The 27,345-nt window shown below is 40.7% G+C and overlaps 1 protein-coding gene across 5 annotated transcripts in view; it reads right to left on the bottom strand.

The window, feature by feature from the left end:
• phldb2a (pleckstrin homology-like domain, family B, member 2a) overlaps positions 1 to 27,345 on the bottom strand; it is an 87,700-nt gene that overhangs the window by 13,618 nt on the left and 46,737 nt on the right. For all 5 annotated transcript variants that reach the window (XM_053645424.1, XM_053645422.1, XM_053645419.1 and 2 more), the window contains 3 exons: positions 7,439 to 7,588; positions 6,759 to 6,858; positions 6,469 to 6,661 (listed from right to left, as the gene is read on the bottom strand). In XM_053645424.1, coding sequence (XP_053501399.1) covers positions 6,469 to 6,661; positions 6,759 to 6,858; positions 7,439 to 7,588 — 443 coding nt within the window. The remainder of the gene's footprint in view (positions 1 to 6,468; positions 6,662 to 6,758; positions 6,859 to 7,438; positions 7,589 to 27,345) is intronic.

The following is a 27,345-nucleotide window of genomic DNA, read 5'->3' as shown; positions in this document are numbered from 1 at the left end:
CATACATTTGTCTCATTATCCTTTTGAGGACCTTTCATTAACATAATTATTTATACAGCTAATTAATTATATGCCTAAACCTACCCCTGACCCTTTAAGGCTTTTCAATAAAAGCTGCAGTTTTTGTATAAATAAATAAACAAAACCGTTTTCCTCATAAGGCCAAGGCAAATGCAACCACAACATTAAGTTGTCAGATATTCCTATCTTGTGGGGACACAGCTGTACCATCTGTACCTTGAAGTGCCGTCCTATCAGTTTAGCAACATTTGACTGAATCTGAGCAGAAAGTATAGCTCTATACATTTCAGAATTCATCCTGCTACTTCTATTAGCAGTCACATCATTAATAAGCACCAGTGTCCCAGTTCCATTGGCAGCCATAGATGCCCATGCCATAACACTTCCTCCACATGTTTGACATATGATGTGGTATGCTTTGGATCATAAGCCCTTCCTTTCCATCTCCATACTCTTCTCTTCCCATAATTCTGGTATAAGTTAATCTTGTATCAGAACTGGTCAGGCTATTTAAAGAGGTTTTTCAGCAAGTCTAATCTGGGCTTTCTGTTCTTGAGTGTTACCAGTGGTTTGCATCTTGAGGTATCCTGTCTGTATTTATATTCATGAAGGCGTCTTTTGATTGTAGTCTTTGACAATGATATGCTTACCTCCTCCAGAGTGTTCTTGACTTGGCTAGAAGTTGTGAAATGTTTTTCTTCAACATGGAAATAATTCTGCAATCACACACTTTAGTTGTCTTCTGATGCCTTCCAGGCCTATTATTGTTGCTGAGCTTGCCAATACATTGGCAAATTGTTTGATTTGGCCACTCCTAAAATTTCTGTTATCTCTTATCTCTTCTGTTATCACTTGCATTGACACCTCTTTGGACCTCATATTGAGAGTTCCCATGAACAGCTACCAAATGCAAATTAAAATGCTTGGAATCAACTCCAGACCTTTTATATCCTTAATTTGTCATGAAATAATGAGGAAACAGGCCACACCTGGCCATGGAACTGCTAATCAGTCAATTGTCCAGTTACTTTCGTGCCTGTAAAAATGGAGGGACTCTATAAAAATGTCTGTAATTCCTAAAAAGTTAATGCAATATTTTTGTTAAACCCTTGAATTAAAGCTGAAAGTCTACACTTCAATTCAGTTCTACAATTCAATCTTGATTGCTTCATTTCAAATCCATTTTTGTGGTGTACAGAGGCAAAATTACAAAAATTGTGACACTGTCCAAATACTTGGACCTGACTCTAAAAAGTCTACACACCCCAGTTAAAATGGCAGGTTATTATACCACTCAGTCATTTTTTTGGGGTCATTGTTATGCTGACAGGTGAAATTTCTTTTTATCTTCAGCTTCCTAGCAGACACCTGAAGGTTTTGCACTAAAATTGACTGGTATGTTTTAGCTATTCATGATTCCCTCCACCTTGATAATACTCCCAGTTCTGGCTGAAGAAAAGCAGCCCTTCAGCATAATGATGCCACCACCATGCTGCACTGTGGGTATGGTATTATTTTGGTGATGTGCTTTTTTCCCCACTAAATATACCTTTTGTAATTGTGGAATTATTATACCTTTTGGAATTGATCTCATCAGACCATGACACATTTTCCACATGATTTGGGTTGATTTAGTTGAGGTTGGATGTTTTTGATGTGTATAGCCATCCTACCCAATAACCCAGCCATTTGAAGAATATCAGAGATTGTTGTCGCATGCAGAGAGTAATCAGTACTTGTCAGATATTCCTGGAGCATCTTTAATGTTGCTGTAGGTTTCTTGGTAGACTCCCTGGTGGGTTTTCTTCTTGTCCTTTTATAAGCTTTGGAAGGATGTCCTGTTCTTGGTGATGTCACTGTGGTGCTAAATTTTCTCCAATTGTTGATGATGACCTTTACAGTGTTCCATGGCACATCTAATGTTTTGGAAATTATTTTATACCCCTCTCCTGATCGATACCTTTCAACAAATGAGATACCATGCATGCTTTGTAAGCTCTTTGCAAACCATGCCTTCAGCAGTCGGATTAAAACCAATATGTGAAGAAAATCCTACAGAAACAGCTGATATTTATTTGGGGTTAATCAGAATAATTTCATTGGTGATAGCTGTATGATAATTTTGAACATGAGATTGAATGTGATTGGTTCATTCTGAACATAGCCACGTCCCCAATTATAAATGGTGTGCAAACTTATTCAAGCAATTTATTTCTTACTTTTTTATTCTTCCTATTTTCCCCTAAAATGTTGCAAATGTTGTTTTTCACTTACTTTTTATACATTGCAATTTAATTTTGAGGGTGGAAAAAAGTATGACATGATTTATCTTGGTTTTAACAGTAAGGCCCTGGGTTAGTACTCAAAAGGTCAGGGGTGCAAGCCCCAGCACCGTCAAGCTGCCACTGTTGGGCCCTTAACCCTCTCTGTACCAGGGGCACTTTATTATGGCTGACACTGCACTCTGACCCCAGCCTCCTAAAAAATAATTTCACTGTGCTGCAATGTATATGTGACAAATAAATACTTCTGCTGCTGCTTCTGAATTTTGAGAGGGGTGTGTAGACTTTTATATTCATTGTAAGGTTCAGATCCAAGATATTGGAAGCTGAAGTTAAAGATAAATATTCAGTTATTATACAGTATTTATACCACAGCACTGTTAAATACTTGATTCTGATTGTCTGACAGACGTTCTAAGGTGTGCAATTATTTTTCAGTTAATGCACAGCTAATGTACTAAACACATTATAGTTCCATATCACTTCGCCTGGGGTAACTAAACGGAAAAGTTATCCTACTGTCCAACACAGAACACAGAGCTAACAACAAAATGACAGACAATTTTGATTTTCCATAAATAAGTAAGGAATAATTGACAACGGGCCATTTAATTATTACTGAAATAATGCACACCCAAGATGGTAATGTGGCCACGATGTGAAGCGGCATCTTGAGCCATTGATATGTAGTTATTGGAGAGAGTGGGGATTTATTTGTTGTATTTTCTGCAGTAACAAAAAGCAAAAACCCTGTGAACAAGTAGGCCTATCTATATTTATTTATTTATTTATTTATTCTATTTTCATATTATTAGCTTGAAAAAAAAAAAACAACTGTAAACTAATTCTCTCTCTCTCTCCAATAAGTGCATATCAATGGCTCAAGCCTCCATTACTAGTTATGAAATGATGTTAGGAATTAGCAATGGAGGCTTGAGATGGGATGTGCAAGAAATTAGTTCTACACAAAATAGCTTTTTAAGGATAAATACCTGACAAATGTCATGAAATAAAAAATCTGATCCATGTTTTGAGGTGTGGTAACTATGGTATAAGCTGAATAATTGACTCTGGTCTGTTGCATTATTAGAAAAATAATGCACACCCGAGGTGTAGCATCCAATCAATTCAATGGCACGTCATCAATTATTCCTTACATAAATTATACAGACACAGTAAAACTAATAGAAACTAATAGTAACTCTGGACATTGGGACAGGTCCTGGGAGTTTATAGGGCACTGATTCTTGAGATAAGGGACAAAACATGTCCTACATACAAGTCCCATTTATGTTAAAAATTAAGAAATTCATAAAATTTCTTAAAAAGTTCAATCTAAAGGTAATCTGTATACTCTGGGCATTTATTGCTTATAATTGATTAATAAACATTTATTCTAAATGCATGCTCTATACTTGGGAAGCATGTAATTTAACCTGTCCTCAGCAAGAGGTCACTGTCATGTATCAGAGAAGGAACTCTGGACTTCAGTTCCCAGCAGCCACTGCACCACTGCATTACTGTCACATGACCACCTACACCTGAATCACATTCCTATTAACAAGCACTGTGTATATAGCCACAATTTTCACTGTACTTCTTGTCCTACATTTGTCTTTCTTTGCTGTTGTCTTTGTTGCCATGTTTAGGGCTTTGGTTTATGTGTGTTCTTTGCCTTAGTGTTTCGCCATAAAGTCATAGTGTTTTTTTGTGTCTTTGTTGCTTTATTAAAAATGTATTATCTGCACTTGCATCTATATTCGCCACCTGTCACGTATCAGAGAAGGAACTCTAGACTTCAGTTCCCAGCAGCCAGTGCACCTCTGCATCACTGTCACATGACCACCTGCACCTGAATTGTGTGTGTGTGGGTGTGTGTCCTTGTCTTACGTTTCTCTTTCTTTGTTGCTGTGTTAGGTCTTTGGTTTATGTGTATTCTTTGCCTTAATGTTTTGCCACAGGGTCATAGTGTGTGTCTTTTTTGGGTTTTTTTTTGTGAGATTGTTTTTGTTTTGGTCTTTATTAAAACCTTATCTGCACTTGCATCTGCCTTCGCCTCCACTATGTGACTGTCACAATATCAAACTGCCAAACAAACTGCTTAAAAATGCAATAAATTTCAAATGAAGGGCAGAGTTCTGTAAAACATCAAACAATATAAAAAGTAAATCTTAAATTATATTTTCCATAAAAAACTGATGATCTAAGTTGTGTCCTTACTTTGCGTCATTTTTTTTTATAATCTTGAATAAATCATGCAATGTCATGGTCAGCTATAACTCTGAAGACCCCTTTCCCACTTCCTGCTCATGGTTGATGCAACAGTAGGATGCATGGTCTGGCAAGCTTTTTTTTTGTTGTTGTTGTTTTTATTTTTAATATATTTTAAGCAAACAGTGTTTAAGTCTCTGTGGTCACAGCTTTAAAATCAACGCCATCTTCCCATTGTGATAATTTCTGTCTATAATTGTGGATACATTTTGGCATTTTATTTATGCTTACTGAGGCAGCTTCAACTGAGAGGAAAAAAACTAAATTGTTCCACTGTACAACACATGGTTAAGATGGAAAAATATTCAATTTTGTCAACTCAGTCAGGTTTTATGTCTGCGGGAGTTGACTTGGAAGCAGACTGAGTTGACAATTGCTCACAAAAACTTTATATAGTCATGTTATTTTTTGAATATGGGGAATTATTCTAATGTTGTTGGGAGTATAAAAGAAAGAGAAGAGAGTAATTAAACAGAAACGCAGAATGGAGATTTTAGAGAAGGAAAGACAAAGGTGGAAGAAAAGGGTTCAAGACAAAAAAGTGAGACAAATCTGTTGAATTGAATTATAGGGAGCAGAGGTATCAGAGATCTTCAGAAGCAGCCATTCAGGTAGGTAATTGATAAAACAGGCTGCAGATCCCTTGTATTCCTATAGAATTGAGAAGATTTCTGTTGTTACTACAAGATGTCACATAATGCTTACTATTATACTGAACCTAACACAAGCCTCTTCTGTTTGGCCAGTGAGACACCAGAGACCCAGAATGAGACATACTGCTACTGTACAAAGAGAAAGGCAGTAGAAGGATTCTGGAACCCAATGATAATAAAATTACAAAATTAAATTGATGAATTAAATTAAATATAAAAAATTACTTAAGTTCTCTTAATTTGTTGTCTTGTCAATCAGTTGTTTGAAAAAAATATTTTTAGTACTTAATCTATTGTAACCTCAGTTGGTTCTTTGTCATCACTGTCAGATGAAGGTTTTTGTTCATTTTGAAAGAAATTTTATTCTTTGTTTCAATTTATTGTGTTATTAATTACAACTGACTGAACTACATGGACTGATGTCTTGTTTGCCTAAGATGATTTGTTATATATGCTTACTATTAAAAAGGAGGGTAGAGCATTAAGGATTTTAGGAATTGGATTTTTCATAATAGTATGAAAACAGAAAAAAATGTAGAGAATGTATTTTATCACAGAATGTATCCTTTACTGAACACCATTATTAGATAATTTTACATTCTTACTGGATGGATGAAATTAAAATTACATGCTTTTCAGTGTGTCTGATGGAGTTGACACTAAGTTATGAAGTAAATAAATGTCCATTTTTAGAAAAAATAATTTTCATAAAAACCTGTTCCCTTACATGGTTCATTAGCTGAGACCTTTGTCTACAAATATATCAATTTCTAATTAATGTAGTATTAAAAAATGTAAACTAACTTCTAAAACATGTTTTGTCCCTTATCTTAAGAATCAGTTTGGGTTGATGCAATGTGACCATCAGATTCAATGCCTGTTTACAAGCAGGTAGCAATGCTGGTTGTTACAGGCAGTACTTACTGGGCCTCCCAGGTTCCATTTAGACAAACCATATATGGGCTGGTTTGAGTGGAGTGCAGTTAAAATTTCAGAAAAGCAGACAGGAAAGAAGACCGTAATTCTGTCTTCAGCAGTAAAATTCTCAAACTCCACAACTCTTACCATCTTAAGACTGTAACTAAGAAAAATTAGATAATGAATATCCTAAATAATTATTTAGCCTGATAATAATCATTGCTCCTTATGTTTCTTAAGGTTTTTATATGCAATTATAGCCAGCTAACCTGCACAGCCAATTTTCTTGTATTCATTGGGATTTTGTACTGAGGCAATCCCACCTGGAGATGTTGTCAGGAGAACAGGCTGAGATGCTTGTCTCCAAGCTATCTGAACTCTCCACACTGATGGTATCAAACTTGGCACCATTTTCCAAGTGGTGAAAGGTTTTCAAGTAGACATTTGACTCAGATACAGTCCTGCTGCTTATCTCACTCAGCCTTTGCCTGCCGTCATTCAAATACGGGTTACCAACTGAGAGACAAACACACAAACAAAAGGAAAAAAGAGGGCTTCAGAATTAAAGGAATAGATGGGATATGCCAGTGGAGTGCAAAGTGAAGTGTCTGACCCTTGAGCAGGCAGCGTGTGTCTAAGTCTCTTGAGGTGAGTGAGAGAGCATGAGGGGGCATGTTACCACAGCTGGTACTCTGAGACAGGGGAAGATGGGACTATAGGACACAAACAATACAAAGAGAATGTGGTATCATGTTTGATACAAAACATATAATATTATTCATGTATAGCACAATGTATGAGTTACAGTATATCTCACTGTTACTGGACTTCTCTGGACCCGTCAGATGATTAGTGGAATGTCTTTATGATGATACTTCAATTCCAAATGCATTTTCTTATGACCATTAGGTATTTCAAAATAGTCTTCACATACAAATAATTTACCTGTATATGAACTTTCAATCAAATAATTCATTCACCTTCAGTAACAGCTTTATCCTGGTCAGTGTGGATCTGGAGCCTATCATGGGAACATTGTGAGCAAGGTCGGAATACTCCATGGAGGGCACGCCACTCCATAGCAGGGCTCCACGCACACATTTGCACACAACTAGTGACAATTTTGGGAGTAGCTAATCCACCTACTGCCTTTTTTTATTCCGCACTCAATAAGTTATATGCTTTTACAAAAACAATGGAGAACATGCATATTTAAATAACAAAAGTATGCAAAATAATAACAAAAAGATTTATGATACAAAAATTTATACAGAGTACACATGAGAGACCAACCTTAGGGTATAGACTGTGGTCCAATGTGGAACTACAGAAGCTTCCAGAACTGTGTCTCAGCCTTTTATGGGACACACTGCTGTCATTCAGCATAGGCCCACCTTCCTTATTACTATTACTCCTCCTTCTTACCTCCATGGAGCGAAGATGCTGTGTGTAAAATCATGATATTTTTTTTCCAATAAGTGACATCAACTAAAGAAAAACTTCACAAAGTTATAAATGTATTAGATCAGCATTTCTAGCATCATTAATTTTCAATAAAAAATTGGTATGGATAAAATAAGTTTACTTTAAACAAACTATTGGCTCTGTAGCATGTGACCGATTGAACACAAGCGGGAGTGTGCTATTCAAAAACGTCACAAATTTGAGTGTTCTACTGCTTTTTTACAACAGCTTACAAATGAAAGGAAAGAAGAAAAGAAAAGAGGAACGTCATTGCAAATATATAAGGCAAAAACTAACACCTCATCTGAAATCTCCATTAGGTGGTTATATAACTTTTGGCAGTATAGTATACTGTCCCCTTTGAAAGTATTGGAACGGCAAGGCCAATTCTTTCGTTTTCGCTATACACGGCAAAGACATTTGAGTTTGAGATCAAAAGATGAATATGACAACATATCAGAATTTCAGCTTTCATTTCCTGACATTTACATCTAGATGTGTTAAACAACATAAAACAATTTTCCTTAAACCCATCCGTTTTCAAGTGATCAAGAATATTGGCACATTGGACCAACAGGTGTTTCTTGTTGCCCAGGTGTGTCCTGTTAGACTAACTATTTAAACAATTAATAGCTCTGAATGTACTAAATCTCAATTAATCTACTCTGGGTCATTCCATCACAAGTGTTCCATCACAGGTTGCTTTTTAATTTCTCTAATTTTTGGAGTGATTACCTCTATGTATTGGCATTGTAAAAGCACCATTTTTTTTTTATTTCACTTGGTTTAACTATGATTGCGATCTTCGTGTCATGGCACACATAAATTTTGGTTATACAACTTCAATATCTTGGTTCAGGATAGTCCTGGAAGAAAAACTGATCTCTAGAGCACATTACAAGTTACACAGACTTACAGTATCTCACAAAAGTGAGTACACCCCTCACATTTTTGTAAATATCTGATTATATCTTTTCATGTGACAACACTGAAGAAATGGCACTTTGATACAATGTGAAGTAGTGAGTGTACAGCTTGTTTAACAGTGTAAATTTGCTGTCCCCTCAAAATAACTCCACACACAGCTATTAATGTCTAAACCACTGGCAACAAAAGTGAGTACACCCCTAAGTGAAAATGTCCAAATTGGGCCCAATTAGCCATTTTCCCTCCCCAGTGTCATGTGACTTGTTAGTGTTACAAGGTCTCAGGTGTGAGTGGGGAGCAGGTGTGTTAAATTTGGTGTCATCGCTCTCACACTCCCTCATACTGCTCACTGGAAGTTCAACATGGCACCTCATGGCAAAGAACTCTCTGAGGATCTGAAAAAAAAGAATTGTTGCTCTACATAAAGATGGCCTAGGCTATAAGAAGATTGCCAAGACCCTGACACTGAGCTGCAGCATGTTGGCCAAGACCATACAGCGGTTTAACAGGACAGGTTCCACTCAGAACAGGCCTCGCCATGGTCGACCAAATAAGTTGAATGCATGTGCTCAGCATCATATCCAAGGGTTGTCTTTGGGAAATAGACGTATGAGTGCTGCCAGCATTGCTGCAGAGGTTGAAGGGGTGGGGCAACCAGGTGAGGCGTACATAGACAAGTGTGTCTTGCCTACAGTCAAGCATGGTGGTGGGAATGTCATGGTCTGGGGCTGCATGAGTGCTGCCGGCACTGGGGAGCTATAGTTAATTGAGGGAACCATGAATGCCAACATATACTGTGACATACTGAAGCAGAGGCTGGGCCGCAGGGCAGTATTCCAACATGATAATGACCCCAAACACATGTCCAAGATGACCACTGCCTTGCTAAAGAAGCTGAGGGTGAAGGTGATGGACTGGCCAAGCATGTCTCCAGACCTAAACCCTATTGAGCATCTGTGGGTCATCCTCAAACGGAAGGTGGAGGAGCACAAGGTCTCTAACATCCACCATCTCCGTGATGTCATCATGGAGGAGTGGAAGAGGACTCCAGTGGCAACCTGTGAAGCTCTGGTGAACTCCATGCCCAAGAGGATTAAGGCAGTGCTGGAAAATAATGGTGGACACAAAATATTGACGCTTTGGGCTCAATTTGGACATTTTCACTTAGGGGTGTACTCACTTTTGTTGCCAGTGGTTTAGACATTAATGGCTGTGTGTTGAGTTATTTTGAGGGGACAGCAAATTTACACTGTTATACAAGCTGTACACTCACTATTTTACATTGTAGCAAAGTGTAATTTCTTCAGTGTTGTCACATTAAAAGATATAATCAAGTATTTACAAAAATGTGAGGGGTGTACTCACTTTTGTGAGATACTGTATATAAACACATATCAACATTTTGCAAATTCTTGTTCCTTAAGTCCTTAGTCCTCTTGTTCCTTGTCCAAATATAATGCTCAATTCATAATATAATATAATGCTCAAAACCCTTCAAAATTTATAATGGGAAGGGTTCGAGTCTCAGTCTTAATTTTTTTAGGGGGTACCTACACTAGGTAAGTATAGTGTGCATGCAGAACATTTCAGGTTATACATCTCTAGTTATTTTTTTATGGGGGCGAGAAAATGCAATTTTTAAAATTCCCTTAATTTTTAGGTTGAAGATCTCTGGTGGTGGACCAGATATGAACCTGAAATTTTCACAGAAATAAGTCTACAGTAGCATTCTGCTGTAAAAATATTGAGGTTGAGACTCCACTGCTTGCAAAGCTAGGGCTAGTAGCAATCTGGGCAAAGCCTACTTTATTCATGCAATTTGAGAAATGAACAGATGTAACGAATAAAAAAAATGAACACTATTTTACAATAATTGTGTTAATGATTTACATACAATAGCCTGTGCTTGCCAATGAGGCCTAAAATGTTATTATATTTGATATTGGCAACAGTGAAGCATGGTCTATCACAGCGTTCTTCAAATCTTCAGAGTTTAGCTCCAACCTCCAAACCTACCTGCCTGTAACTTTCCAGTAATCCTGAAGACCTTGGTTAGCTTATTCAGGTGTGTTTAATTAGGGTTGTAGCTAAAATCTGCAGAACAGTGGACCGCATGGGACAGATATGAAGAACTTCTGAGCTGTAGTCACTTACTGCTTTTTCACACAAGAAACAACACTACACTGACACTGTTTATGACACAGTTGACTTGTAAAATAACGTGATATGAACAGCATGATAGATCACGGTTCTTCAAATCTGGCCCCTGAGGTCCACTGTCCTGCAGAGTTTAGGTCCAACTCTAATCAAACAGCAGATTTTTATAGCAGAATGGGAGAAAGCTGAGAAAACAGGGGAACTTGATCAGGGTTTGAGGGTTTTCTTTCATGTACTGTCCGTTTCAAATCCCACCCACAACATTTCAATGGGATTCAAATCCAGGCTTTAAGTAGGCCATTCTATAACCTTCCATTTCTTCTTTTTGAGCAATTCCTTGGTGGATTTGCTAGTGTGCTTAGGATCATTATCCTGTTTAAAGGTTCACATTACCTTCAAGCACTCTTTGATATGATGCCGAATTCATAGTTGAATCATTGAACGCAAGCTGCCCAGTCCCTGACAGTTTGCAGCTAAGCAACCCCAAACCATAACATTTCCACCACCATCCTTCACAGTTAGTATGTGGCGCTTCTCCTGAAAAGCTGCATTTGGTCTGTGCCAAACATGTTACTGCTGTTACTTTGGCCAAACAACTTTGATTCGTCTATCCAGAGCACATTATTCCAAAAGGCCTGGTCTTTGCCTATATGATCACTAGCACACTGTCGTCTTGCAAAGGCTTTTTCCTGGGGTGTACTTATTTTTTCACCTGACTGTATCAACAAATGAAAGCTAAAATTCTGAGCTATCATCTCATATTCATCTTTTGATCTCCAACCCAAATGTCTTCAGTCTATAGCAAAAACAATATCAATGGCTTTGCTGTTCCAAATACTTTCATAATACAAATACTGCAGATACACTAACATTCAAACCTTTATATTCACTAATGTTTGAAATCAATCAGAAATTGCCTTGTTTTTGAAATAAATTAACTTATTTTTCATTTAAAATAACATTAGATTGATCAGAAATACAGTCCAGACATTAGCTAATCTTGTTAGCTAATCTTAAAAGAGACCTATTTTGACCCTTTCTACAATATGTAATATAAGTCTCAGGTATCCCCAGAATGTGTCTGTGAAGTTTCAGCTCAAAATACCCCACAGATCATTTATTAGACCATGCTGTAAATGCCCCTTTTTCGGTGGAAGCAAAAACATGCTGTTTTCGTGTGTCTATTTAAATACAAATGAGCTTCTGCTACCCGCCCCCTTTCCGGAAGAGAACAGTTAGTGCTTCAGATACTATGGTAACAACAAATCAGGAGAACCAATATGACTGTTGCAATCAAAATTATTGAACCCCCATTGCAAATCAGGTTCCCTTTCAAAGGGAACTTCGACGTTGCATTTAGCATAACAGTATGGGAGCACCTTGCGCGCATGACCGGTATCTGAAGGTTGTGTTAAATCATGCCTCTACTTATAGGCCTGCCATGATCAGGTGATGTGGCAATTAAGCGCGTAGCATAATATATATATGGCACCTGTGAACCACACCGCCAGCCTTATTATCTTCAGCGAGATGCATGTCTGTTGTTTGTGTGACAAAAAACACTTCATTTCTACTGTATATTTTCTCAAAATCTCTAAATTTTTCTATCCCTTTTTTAGCAAAAAGAAAAGAGAGGGAAATAACGAGCGAGAAAGATTTCCGAAAGTGTGTTACGCCTTGCTCCCGTTTCATCACAGGAGGAGACGGACACGCTTTCTGTGTGAAGTGTTTGGGCGTAAAGCATGCTACAGCAGCCCTTGAGGGGTCTGACTATCAGCATTGTGAACATTTCACGATTAGGCAACTACGCTCTCGGCTCGTTCTTTTCTTGTCCGAAGGGAGTTGGGTTTCAGAGCCTCGCGGATCTGGGCTAAGGTCGTGGGATTCTCGTATGGATTTGGAAGAGGAGCCAGAGATGAGCGCTGCTCTATCTCTTGCTCTGTCTTCCGGGTCTGGCTCTCTGCCTGACTTTGGAGCTCGCGTCGCGACTCCTCCTTCCCCTATGGAAAGCCAAAACACCCTCGCTGACTCCGAGGAGTCGGTAGAGGGTGCCACTGCACCAAAAACCGACAGCAGCTCTCAAGCGTATAAAGAGCTGCTTGAGGTGATCACTAGGGCGGTTGAAAAGTTGAATATAGACTGGCCTGGCGAAGAGGAAGTGGCTCATAGCAGGCTGGATGAGTGCTTCCTCTCCAGTGAAAATAAATATAAATCTCCCTCACACCTTTTTTCCGGAAGTGCATGATGAGATATCACGCTTCTGGAGAACACCATACACTAGCCATGTTTATAACCCCGCGACGTCTGATTACTCAGCTGTCATGGGGAGTGAGCAGCACGGCTATGTAGCGATGCCAAAAGGTGGAGGAGGCGCTTGCGAGCCACCTCTCTCCATCAGCGGCAGGTAATTTAGGGTGGCCAACTTTACCTTCTAAGCCATGTAAGACCACCTCAGCGTTGGTGGGTAAAGCCTATGCGGCAGCGAGTCTTGCTTTTGGGTCACTGCATACAATGGCAGTGTTGCAGGCCTACCAAGCAGACCTGCTGAGGGAGCTCGATACTGGGGAGGGAATTGGGCCTGAGGCAGAGGCAGAGCTGCGCCACAGATTTATCTCTCCGGGCGACCAAACAAACGGCCCGTCATATTGGCCGTTCAATGGGTAGCCTGGTTGTGGCGGAGAGGCACCTATGGCTCAACCTCTCAGGGATGGGAGACAAAGATAAGGTCTCCTTGCTGAACGCCCCTGTTAAACCTTCCGGCCTGTTTAGCGGCGCGGTTAATGCCATCGCCGACAGGTTTCGCAGGGCAAAACAGCAAACGGCGGCGTTCAGCCCAGCCGGTTCCTTCCCCGTTGTGTCGAGTTCGCCCGGGCCTCCACGAGTGGAGCACGGCCTAGCGCTAGTGCAAGGGAGGCACAGAAGGTGAGTGTGGCGGCCCGCCTCCCCCTGCAGAAAGCCAGGGGGACCGGGCAGCCACAGCCGCAGCCTGCTAAGAGGCCTGATATAAGAATGATCATAAAAGCAAAGCAGGCTAGGAAGGAACGGTCCTGATGGGCCACGGAGGGACGTATCAGGGATCATGAGGTTGTTAGGGCAGTTAGCCCCCAGTGCTACTATAGGGCCTGCCCTGGCCAAAGCCATCCCACGTTTTCAGCCTTCTCTGGTCAGCGAGCTGTCACAGGGAGACAGAAATCTGATGCTTTCCCTCCAACAAAATGTGGAAAAGCTAACTTCACTGAAAGACCATTTGGCAGCGTGGAAACTACTGCCAAATGTGTCTCCATGGGTTCTGTCTACCATAGAAAAGGGTTACCGGGTCCAGTTCAGAGCTTGACCCCCCCGGTTCAGAGGTGTGCTCACCACAGTTGTCAGCACAGAGCAGAGCCCAATGTTAGTGCAGGAAGTAAGTTCCCTTTTGGACAAAGGGGCCATAGAACTTGTACCCCGTTCCCTAAGGGAGGGAGGTTTTTACAGCCGTTATTTCCTGGTCCGCAAAAAAGATGGGAGTATGCAGCCAATTTTAGATCTGCATCATCTGAACCGTACTCTTTGGACATACAGGTTCAAGATGCTGACGCTCAAACTTATCGTGCCACAGATTCAGTCCGAGGACTGGTTTGTGACGATAGATCTGAAAGATGCATATTTCCACATAGGAATATTGCCCAGTCACAGGAAGTTCCTGAGGTTTGCGTTTGGAGACAACACATACCAATTTCGGGTTCTTCCCTTCGGGCTAGCTTTATCCCCTCACACCTTCACAAAGTGCATGGATGCTGCTCTGGCTCCCTTGCGACTCCAGGGCATCCGTGTACTGAACTACCTGGACGACTGGTTAATTCTAGCACAATCCAGGGAACAGGCGGCTCAACATCGAGATGTTATTCTCACCCACATAAGGAGCTTGGGGCTCATGTTGAACCTCAAGAAAAGTATGCTTTCTCCAGTGCAGATGACAACTTTTCTAGGTGTTATATGGGATTCTACTACGATGAGGGCGTTTCTATCCCCAACACGTGTAGGATCGAACCTATCAACTTTGAGCAAGATAAAGCTAGGTCTGGGCATCCCCTCCAGTCTCTACGAGAGACTGTTGGGGCTTACGGCAACAGCAGCCAACATCATACCATTGGGCCTATTGCACATGAGACCGTTTCAGTGGTGGCTGAAAAGTCGGGGGTTTCATCCGAGGATGAAACCTCTGAGAGTAATCAGTGTCATGCGGCAATGCCTACGTGCTCTGAGTATTTGGAGGTGCCTGCAATTTCTAGCCTCGGGTCACACTCTAGGGGAGTCTCCTTACCGCAAGACGGTAATGACAGACGCGTCCCTCACGGGCTGGGGTGCAGTCTTTAATGGCTGTCCAGCTCACAGTCTTTGGAGCAGCCCTCATCTGGAGTGGCATATAAATCGCCTAGAGATGCGGGCCATATTCCTAGCACTGAAATTCTTTCTTCCTCAGTTGAGAGGTCACCATGTGCTAGTTGTGTCAGACAACACAGTGGTGGTCTCATATATTGACCACCAGGGAGGGTTATGTCCATGCCCCCTGTTCAGGCAGGCACAACTAATCCTTCTCTGGGCAGAGGGAAAGTTCTTGTCAGTGAGTGCAATGTACATTCTGGGCAGCCGGAATGTAGGGGCAGATATCCTGTCGAGGCAGGGGCTGAGGCCCAGGGGTTGGAGGCTCCATCCACAAGTGATGGAGTCCATATGGCGGAGGTTCGGACAAGCGGAAGTGGATGTGTTCGCCTCTGAGGAGACAACACACTGCCCGCTGTGGTTCGCCCTCACTCCTCCCGCACCATTGGGGCTGGACGCCATGGTGCACACGTGGCCGAGGTCACGGCTATATGCTTTCCCCCCGATCGCTCTGCTCCCACAAGTTCTAGCGAGAGTTCGCTAAGACCGTCTACGTCTACTGCTAGTAGCACCTTATTGGCCAGCTCGAATATGGTTCTCAGAGATAATTTCCCTGCTCGATGGCACTCCTTGGGAGATTCCCATCCTACTCTCTCAAGCCGGAGGACTGATTTATCACCCTCAGCCAGAACTATGGAAACTGTGGGTATGGCCCCTGAGGGGCACCAGCTCATAGCCTCTGGTCTCACGACTGAGGTTGTAGAGACCATGTTAAACGCTAGAGCACCAACCACAAGGAAATTGTATGTGCTCAAGTGGCGGCTTTTTGTCTTGTGGTGTGAGGAACGTCAGCTAGACCCAGTGAACTGCGCAATAGCTACAGTCCCAGAGTGCTTACAAGAACGTTCCTCAGCAGGGTTGGCTCCTTCTACAATCAGGGTTTACATGGCCGCCGTTTCGGCCAGCCATGCCCCTGTTGATGGAGCCTCTGTGGGGCAACATCCTCTAACTTCGAGGTTCATGCATGGTGTCAGACAGCTGAGGCCCATCTGCAGGCCGCGCATACCTTCCTGGGACCTTTCTGTGGTCCTGGAAGGTCTGTCAGGGGCCCCATTTGAGCCCTTGAGTCAGCCTCCGAGAAGCTTCTGACTCTAAAGGTAGCTCTCCTACTGGCCCTGATATTTCTCAAGAAAGTGGGAGATCTACAAGCTCTCTCTGTTGCCCCTTCCTGCCTTGACTTTGCCCCAGGATTAGCCAAGGCCTTCCTGGATGCACCTGTTGTGTCCAGTAAGGGCTCTCTGTACTTACGTCCACAGCTCCGGCCAGTGGCGTAAGTCGGAGCAGCTGCTGGTCTGCTTTGGCGGCGACAGTAAAGGTGATGCTGTGTCAAAGCAGCGCATCTCGAATTGGATAGTGGAAGCAATCTCTATGGCTTACGAGGCGAGCGGTCTCACCACACCTCTGGGCATAAGAGCTCATTCCACTAAGGCGGTCGCCTCCTCGAAAGCTTTGTCCAAAGGGGTATCCTTGCAGGATATGTGTGCGGCTGCAGGGTGGTCTAAGCCACACACATTCATTCGTTATTACAGCCTGGATATTCATTCCACCCCAGGCTCAAGTGTCTTGCAGTGACCCTCAGGCTTGGGTATTTTTTAAACAGGCCATTCCCTCGGTATGATGGAGTGGGTATTCCTGTTCCCATAAGAGAGAAATAGTTGGTATATATTGTAACCTTAGTTTTGACAGGTATAGGTCAAAGGTCAAAAAGATACACATTCTAACTCTCTATATCTAGATCAAAGGTCATGATCATAAAAATATTTATAGTTATGTTAAATCTGGATCACATCCATTCGTTACCATACATGGTGCGGCCATGTGTTTTCCACCCCACACACGTTGCACACATGTTCTTTCTAACACTCTGTGGTAGGTCATAAAAATATATATAGTTATGTTAAATCTGGATCACATCCATTCGTTACCATACCTGGTACGGCCATGTGTTTTCCACCCCACACACGTTGCAAACATATTCTTTCTAACACTCTGTGGTAGGTCATAAAAAATATATATAGTTATGTTAAATCTGGATCACATCCATTCGTTACCATACCTGGTACGGCCATGTGTTTTCCACCCCACACACGTTGCACACATGGTCCTTCTAACACTCTGTGGTAGGTCATAAAAATATGTATAGTTATGTTAAATCTGATTCCCATGCATTCCAGACACATATGTTCTCATACCTGGTACGGCCATGTGTTTTCCGCCCCACACACGTTGCACACATGGTCCTTCTAACGCTCTGTGGTAGGTCATAAAAATATATATAGTTATGTTAAATCTGGTTCACATCCATTCGTTACCATACATGGTGCGGCCATGTGTTTTCCACCCCACACACGTTGCACACATGTTCTTTCTAACACTCTGTGGTAGGTCATAAAAATATATATAGTTATGTTAAATCTGGTTCCCATCCATTCGTGACAGAAACGTTACCATACATGGTACGGCCATGTGTATCCCACATCCAAACAAAAATATGACACACACACACACACGCACAAACACACACGTGCACGTACAGACAACGCATGCATACGAACCTGCTTATAAAAGTCGAGCATCCCTCTAGGTTTTATAATACTCTGTACTTAGAACAACGTGTGCGATCTTACAACATGGCTGATGTTTGTCCTAACGCGCCGAAAAAAGCTCACCCTTTTTTGGGAAGAATAGAAAAAATGTTAGAACATGAAAAGATTCAATATTGGGTAATGTCAAACGGATGTACAGCCGGGTTTTTTTTCGATGCAGAAAAAGGAACCGTTTTGCTTTTCAAGTTCTCGGTCCCGGGACACACGATCTTTTCCTTTCACGTAGAATATGAAGCACTCTGAGTCAGGCCTAGGTCAAAAGGCCAACAACGTAAAAACCCCGTTCTGATACATTCCCGAGCACAAACACACCCCACACACACACTCGAATGCATACGAACCTGTTTATAAAGTCGAGCACTTCGAAAGTTTTAACATCGGAAAAGGTTCGACCGAATTTCCAGAGTCTGTTCTTCACTACTTCCAGAATCAAACACTCTGAAAGTTTGAACATCGGCAAAGTTCAACAGAATTTCCAGAGTCTATCCTTCACTACTTCCAGACACCATGGATTTCTCGGCAGGTAAAAATTTGTATTTAATCAAATAATAGTTAAATATAAATTGAAATACAATGTTTATGTAATTATCCAGTAGGCAATGATATTGATATAAACTTAGAACTAATCTTTCTGAGTACAAAAATCATCATCCTTATCTGGTCATTATGTAATCTGGTACGATACTTTATCTAAAATGTAAATATTCATTACATTTATATTACAGTGCAAGACCGAGTTAAGCTCATCTGATTCTAGTGTATAGGTAATTAAAATTTGTCTCTTAGATCTATGTAGTGATCTAAAATGGGGAATGTTAAGTTATTAAAAGTATGTTTTACTGTTTTATAGACAGCTTGGTGATTATTTCTGATGATGAGATTCCCGAAACAACCACTCATGAACTTTTGAATCTGAGTTCCACACGTAAGTCATAACATAAAATTATGAATGTTTCATGCTGTAAAAGTCTTTCATACGTGAATATAACATTGTTTGTATCATATTCAGAATTTGAGGGAAACGTGACTAACAGTGATTACGACGGAGATATTTCAGGTGAGTTGTAGTATATTTACCTTCTATTTACACAGCACAAAAAATAAATAAATAAAAGCTCTTTCACATGTTCTGTGACTTATAGATACGAGTGATGCAATAGGAAACCATCTCGGAAACCGACATTCAACAAGACATCGAACTACAACATATCTGTGCAGTGTGGCGTGAATTCTTCGAAGCAAAGACTGATTTATTGGAAAACTTTGGACAGATTGATTATACACTTGAATCTGGTCGAGGTACAGATTTTATCCCTTTACTGTATAGCACGCTTGAAAATGTGAATAGATGTCTCTCAGTGAGCATAAAGTTGATTAGGAAATTGTATGATAGATATGGCGCAGAAACGACTGAAATGCAGTTCGGATATGGAGACTAAAAAAAAGAGAACCGAAAATTCTCCATTATCGCATGATTTCTTTTATGACGGAAACCAGAGTTTTTCAAATGATTCGCACACACCCCTGAACCCATGTTTAACTGAAGCGATCAACCGGCTGAACGAAAGTTTAATTCCGTCACACCAAGTCGTTAGTGAGAGACCTAATCAGAGTCCAAATTACGTCGTATCAAACACAACGGTGACGCCGAATGATATAGTTTCTGAATTAAATCAATGTCTGTTAGAGTTACATAATAACCTAAATGAACACGGTCATTCAGTACAAATAAACCCTGATCTAATTGATGCATTCAATCAGTTGAACGAAAATTTAAGATCGTCAGAACAGAGCAATACTCAAAATGAAAACCCCAGTCGAAATTCCATTCAAACTGTATCAAGTACGCCGGTCACGTCGCACGACATATTTTTCGAATTAAATCAATGTCTGTTAGAGCTACAAAATAACCTAATCGAACAAAGAGAATCTATGCAGATAAATCCATGTTTAATAGACGTGGTGAATCAAATCAATGAAAATATGTCATTATCTCCAGTTCAGAATATCGTCTCGACTCCAGAAAACGCTCAGGAACCTAGACCGTTATCTTCTCATGATATGATATACGATCTTAATCAAAGTCTTATGAGGATAAATGACAGTCTTGTTAACTTAATCGAAAACCCTGACAATATTGCACAAAATTCGGAAAACGATAATGAACGCAACCGTCCAATGGAAAACATACACTCACCTAATACCCAAGATTCTCAAATGGAAAACACACATTCGCCCGATACCCAAGATTCTCAAATGGAAAACTCGCCCGATATCCAAGATTCTCAAATGGAAAACTCGCCCGATATCCAAGTAGAGCAAGAGGGTGATGGATTAGATCCTAATATTAGAATAATTAATCGGGAAAGATTCAACAACACTGAGATTAGGAGAAGAGTGAATTTTTCTTCTATCGCGAACGTTGACAGCTTTGCAGATTTTTATAATTATGTTTTAGAGATTTTAAACAGTGTGATTGAAATCGCTAACAATTTAATTTCTGCCAAGGATGTAGTCACCGTTGAAATTAGAGGTGATACGATCAATGTTTCATCACGCGTTCAATTAAACAATGGTGTCATCGTTTTAGGTTCTTTTCTGACCATGCTCGAAAATGCAATTCAGAGTAAACGTGAAATTTTTACCGATAATACCCTTGAAATAGTCGTCCAAATCGTCCGACCACCTCGGGGTGGTGGAAATAGAAGGAAAATAGGCCATATATTCAAATCAGAAACCCTGCAGAAGAAAATGCAGCATCTATACATTTTTCACAACAGAGACAACATGTGCTTCGCCTTGTGTGTTAGCCAACTTTTGAATCGTGAAAAAAATGATTCTGAAACCGAACAAATCGCTAGAAAATTACAACACGATGTGGGATTATCCGTAAACACCGCGGTCAGCTTCGCTGACGTACCGAGATTTGAGAGACATTTGAATTGCAAAATCGTAATCGTATACTGTTCTGCTAGCAAAGCCGGATACTCTTTCTTTCAAACTAGCAAGACTCCCCACGAAAAAACGATTTACTTGTTTTTACATGACAACCACTATTATGGGGTTAAAAGTATCACCAGACTTTTAGGAACGAGTCATGTTTGTCATTTCTGCCATTCCGGGTTTGACGTTTTATGGAAACATAAATGCGCTTTCCATCAAAAATCGATGGAGAGAATTAAGAATTTGCAAGACACTCTCAATTTGCAAGTCACTCTGATGTGGGAACACGAGTGGAATGAAATGAAGAAAAACGACAATCTCGTGCAAAATTTTCTAAAAGACTTTGACTTTCCTGAGCGTTTAAACCCGCGAGATGCTCTTTACGGCGGTCGAACAAACGCATTAAACTTGCATTATGTAGCTCAACCCGGTGAGAGAATCGATTATTTCGACTTTACCTCGCTTTACCCATTCGTAAATAAGACAAAGACATACCCGATCGATCATCCTATCATCATTTATCGTGACTTTCAACCTCTGAAATATTACTTTGGTATCATTAGAGCAAAGGTATTACCACCTAGGGGTCTGTGGGCACCTGTTCTACCTTTTCGTGTAAAAAGCAAACTCCTCTTTCCTCTATGTAGAACGTGTGCCGAACATCAGTTAAAACATTGCGATCATACGGCTCAGGAGAGAGCTCTTACCGGAACATGGGCATCTATCGAAATTGAGAAAGCCGTCGAAAAAGGTTACAAAATTCTAAAAGTGTTTGAAGTGTGGCACTTTCCTAAAAGGTCTGATAAGCTTTTTACGAGATATATTAAAATGTTCCTCAAGACCAAACAGGAAAGTTCAGGTTATCCGTCCTGGGTCGTTGATGAATCATCTAAACGTGAGTACATTTGCAAATATAAGGAGAACGAAGGGATTACGTTGGATCCGAAATTTATCACTGTTAATCCTGCCAAAAGATCCGTGGCTAAACTCGCACTAAATTCGTTGTGGGGTAAGATGTGTCAAAGACCAGACAGATCAAACACGACCTTAATTCGCGATCCTGCCGAGTTTTTACAGTTCATGTTCTCCGATATTTATAATGTGAGTCAGTTCTCTTTTTTGAATGAGGAGGTGGCGATGGTACAGTGGCGTTACGCAGACGAGAGATTGATTAAGCCGCTAAACGCTAATGTATTCATCAGCATTTTCACTACAGCGTACGCTAGGCTTGAGCTGTACAATTTGATGGATCGATTGGATCAGCGTTGTTTGTACACAGACACCGATCGCGTCATTTTTAAAAGTAAGGAAGGTGACTGGATGCCGCCCTTAAGCGATTACTTGGGTGGTCTTACCAGCGAACTAGATGATGGCGATCAAATCGTGGAATTTGTAAGCGCAGGTCCTAAAACCTACGGTTACAAAACCATGAAAGGATAAACAACCATGAAAGCTAAAGGCATTACTTTAAATTGTATCAATTCTGAAATTGTCAATTTGAAATCACTAACAGAACTGGTGGACGAGCGAGTGAAAAATCCGGATCATACAGGTCATCTCGTAACCACGCATAACCAAATTGTGAGAGATAAAAAGGGGTTTCATTTGAGAAACAAATCACAGTTGAAAAGGTTCAGGGTTGTGTACGATAAGCGTGTTTTATTATCTGATTTTACAACTCTCCCTTACGGATATTAAGACTATTCTTGTATATATGTGTATATAGTTTCTGTTGATGTGTTTTGTAAAGGAAAATATGAACGTGACTGCTTTTGACGCTAGGATGCAACTTCCCTTTTCATGTATCGTATGTGGACCGAGTAATAGTGGAAAATCTTTTTTTATCAAAATGTTGTTGGAAAACTGTAAAGAGGCAATGTCGGTTGTTCCGGAAAACATTGTCTGGTGTTATACGTGTTGGCAGCCTATGTACGATGAATTATTGACCAGAATAAAAATAAATTTTCTTCAAGGAATCCCTGATTCTTTGTGAGATGACGAACTATTTCCTCCAAATAAAAAAAACTTGTTGGTAATCGATGACTTGATGGAATCCGCCAGTAAAAATGACGAAGTAGAAAAGGCTTTTACAAAATACACACACCACAGAAATCTGAGCGTCATCTACCTCGTTCAAAACTTGTTTTTTCAAGGAAAGACCAGTAGAACAATCAACCTGAACACCAACTACATGGTTCTTTTTAAAAACCCTAGAGATAAATTACAGATCAGCATACTGGCTCGTCAAATGTATCCGGGTAACAGCAAGTATTTTTTAGAACGCTTTCTCGATGCCGTCTCTAGACCTTACGGGTATTTATTTGTTGACCTGAAAGCACAAACGCCAGAAGAACTTCGTCTCCGTTCAGGGTTGTTTCCTGGGGAGAAGCTGGTTGTGTATGTTCCGAAGAAGAAGAAAAAACTTTAAAGTATCGACAACAAATGTCTGAGCGATTGAAAAAAACCCTCCCTTTGCTGAATTCATTACACAGGTCTCCATCCCGAAGGAGAAAGGATATATTACGTGATGCGCCCACAGATCTCATCCTGAGCATATGTGAACTAGCTTTAAACGTGCTCAGGGGAAACATACCACTGACGACAAAACAGTATCGGGTTTTAAAAAAACAAAAAAAATGGATCAAACTATTTGCTGATAAAAGAGCATCCGTTGAAAGAAAAAGGAAAGTTATTAATCAATCCGGAGGATTTCTTCTGCCTTTGCTCAGTGTAGCCATTCCTTTTATAAGCAGCTTAATCGCGTCCCGCAACAATTAACATGGAGACTGCTGAGAAAATGTATTTAGTCCCTCAACATCAGATCGATAAACTTAGAAACATCGCCGCGGAGAAGGAAACCATAAGAAAGACTGTTGAAAACAACTTGGACGATGCAATACGTGGTATTTTATCGAGGACTGATCTGAACGAATATGATAAGGCGAAACTCTACGCGTCTGTGCTGCAAAATTTTTTAAACTTGGTTAAAGTAGGAGAGCAGGAAACCGCTCAATTGACCCTGTCTCTACCTAAAATATCGGAAAGCAAAACGGAAGCAGCGGTGACCGAACCTCCCAAAGATGAGATCGTGCAAGAGGTCCTCGCTAACATTTCTGCTAGAAACAAAAGAAACGCTTCGTACGTTATGGAAAAACTTTTAAAAGCCGGGGCTGCGTGGAACGATAGCGGTGAATTTATTTTTAAAGGAAACACCATCAAAGGATCTCACATGGTGGATTTGCTTAAAAATCTCACGGCCCCTCATCGAGTATCCGACGAACGGAGGCCTTTAGGTTGGAAAGAGTTCTTACAGACAGTAGCCAACCTAAATATACCCTTTTCAGCAATACCTAATGGCGGTGTTCGACGCAAAATATCTGACATAAAAAGATCTAAAGATATCTCTCATCTTGTTTCCCCACCTAAAAGCAAAGACTACGATTCTGAGCCAGTTTTCAAATCCCCCGTTTTTAACCGTTCTGACTGGTTTGGTTTTTGAAAATGACGAGGGACAAAGAATGTTATGATATGTTAACCTTTATTTCAATAAAATAACTTTTGTTTAACATTTTTCTTGTGAAGCATTGTCATTTAACATTCCACTACATATGTAAATGAAACATATCTAGAGAGTTAACACATTGTACACATGTAATTGAATGCTTTTTATTTACTCTAGGGTACATTTTTTTAACGAATGACACAACAGTGTTATCATTTCTAATTAAATCTTTGCTATACATAGACATAATACGGTTAAATGAATAACCTTTAGCTTTGTGACACAGAAAAAACACACAGTGTTGCCCGCAGCAAACCAACGTAAAGTTTTGAACTTGTACAGGGTTATATTTTATTTTGCAACAGTTCTTTGTCAAAAAATAATGAATCGATCGAGGAAAGAGTTCGTAGTCTGGAGGGTTTCCGTACGAGTCAAAAAATTCTCCTGTGTTTTCGTCATTAAGGCATAATGCTAGCCAGTGCTCACCCGGCATGTGTCTCGGATGTGTGTTTACGATGAATAAAGCTGGAAACTTTCTCAGAGTACTTGTAGGTAGCTCGTCACAGGCCATCACACCATGAAATATTTTATCTATTTCAGGACAACTTCTCATAACCTCCGTTAGTTCTCTGGTATCCATGAGTTACTGGTAATCGATGAGCACGTTTCTTCGATTGTTTATTTCTAGAATGCTGTCAAAACTGGCGTACACGATTAGATTCACCGATATCGGAAGTGGTTGACGAAATCTGAGTTCCAATCGCATATTGCCCGATTTTATTAATGACAAGTGTTGCCCACAATCGTCATCGGGATTCAGGTTGAAAGCGAATAAAGTATATTCGTTCAGGTACTCTTCTCTGTTTATCGACAGTGCCTGATCTTTCAGCTGCTTTCCTGATGCTAAAATTAAAGAATGGAATTCACGGACCACGTTACCGGACTGAAAAACAGGCTGAAACGGCTTTGCAGGATATTGCGTACCATCTACGTACAGCGCGATAAACTCTGCATCGTAATGTTTAAAATTAAAAGAGTTTTTATTGTACGACCCGCTGAAGGCATCGTTGTCTACCATCCCAAAGATAATGGTTTTAGGTAAGGGACCGAGGAAAAGGTTCTCGTGAACAAATGCGGCTCCCTGCAGCTAGACTGAAGGTCTTCAAACAGACTCTTTCGATCGGATACTTGGCTGTGGCGGTGAGAAGTGCTTGTCCGTGACCGATTTTTACAGACGGTGAGACGGTTACTTCCTTCACAAAAAGAGAAGCGTTGAGTATTTTCAGATTGAAATTTGCATTTCCTTCCTTCATCAAACAGAATTCAGCTTTGCTGCGAACCATTTTAATCCTCAAATCAATCCCATTCAGTAAAAGTTTATCCTGAAAAAATATATTCGAGTGAATGTGTCCAATCAGGTCGAAGGTGTTGCTTTCAGCACTGAAACTGGCCCTTTTTTTGAGGCCTTCGTTTCGTCCGTCCGGGTCTGTGGCGTCCATATGCCCCGCTGTGTCTTTGTAGAATAGCCCGGTGCAAAATTGTGTTTCCAGTGTATCTTTTCCATAGTTGATAAGACTTTCAAAGGTAGCACGGTATGGGTATGTACTGCTAGATTGAGAAATAAGACGATCCCCGAGCATGGAGCATGACATCCACTTGTGAAAAAAGTGAGGCTACGGGGTAGTTAACAACCCCAACCTTTGCATCGTTAGCTATATTGGAACCGTCGGGGTTCACGATTTTACAGGTCAGATGTAAAAAAGTGTTGTTCAAGTCGAGGTAATCCTCCCCGTTTCCAGCCACGTAGAACTCCAGGGGCCCGTTGTCCGTAAGAGCGGAAAGTGGAGGTATTTCGACATAAGTGTACTTTTCGATACTCGTTTGGGTAAAAGGTAATGTGAAAATATCCAATTCTGTCTTGGTACACTCTGAGGATAGACTGTGTAAGAACGCCATGATGTTAGAAAATGTTCAGCCGATTTCTCTTGTGAGAGATGTAAGGGTGCCTGTTGCCTCTCTGCTCGGTCTTTTTCACACTGTTCTTGATTTTAGTAACCTTACGTCTTTTATTAGGAAGCACATGTCGACGCCCTGGGAGCCTTTTAGATTTTTTACGCGCAATCAACGCAAGCCCCGATCCGTCTTGATTCTGAGCTTGTGTCTTGCTCATAATATTGCTGAATACGTCACTTACGAACCCTTTAGCAGCTGTTTTTAAATGAGGCTTTGCAATAGCAAAACCCCTTTTGAGGAACGGAACCGCCATTCTAAAAAGACCCTTGAACAGTCCTCCTAGCCCCGACCCATACATGGTGGGGGCGCCTTGAAACCCAGGAAGACCATTTCCAGCCTGGTGGACATAATAATCCACGTAGGTCTGCGGATGAACGTAGCCCCTATCCATCATTTTTTACATACGGAACGAATGTTTAGCGGGTCTAAAGTGTAGTTTAGCAATAAATTTCCCGTAACTAAAAGGTATAGGCTTGTTCTGATCCGTTTTGACTTCGATTACTATATCGGTAATATGGTTCTTGGTGAGAGGTACGTAATGCAGCTTATCATAAGTAATTGTGACGACTTTGTTGTTTTCACCCGTTATATGTACGCATCTCAGTAACGGGGCAAAACTGTCACCAACTCGTTGATACTCGATAACGTCTGTATATACATACATCGTATAAAAGCCTGCGTGAATATCAGCGGGGTTAGGCGCGTCTGGTTCTCGGGCCGTTATCGGAACACCGGGGTTCATACCGAGCATATATGCTAATTTTCCATTAGCTTTGAACGCGAAATGTTTTTGGGATACGATGCGTATTTTATTTTTCATAGGGTTATAGAATAGCTCTATTCCGAGCTCCAATTTCTTTATGTTGTTGTTGATTTCACTAACCACTTCATCGATATTTTTATAATATCCTGAAGTGATATTAAAGTTACTGTTTTCTGTTCTCTTTCCATCCCTCTGAATAATATGACACATACTGTCTTCCTCCGTTAACGAGTACCAACTCTGGATATATTGAACCTCTGCGAGCGAGACTTCCCATATTCCGTTCAAATCGATTGGTTTGGTGAATTTAGTAGTGTAGTGCGCGATCTTATTATTAGGGTAAATATCCAAAGATGCGTTGCTTGGAAGGGTCACAAAGAATCCACACTCTTCCATGGTTTTA

This window comes from Ictalurus furcatus, chromosome 16 (genome assembly GCF_023375685.1).
Source record: "Ictalurus furcatus strain D&B chromosome 16, Billie_1.0, whole genome shotgun sequence".
Lineage (NCBI taxonomy): Eukaryota > Metazoa > Chordata > Actinopteri > Siluriformes > Ictaluridae > Ictalurus > Ictalurus furcatus.
The sequence above is the reverse complement of the archived record's forward strand: the minus strand, read 5'-3'. Positions and strand labels throughout refer to the sequence as shown.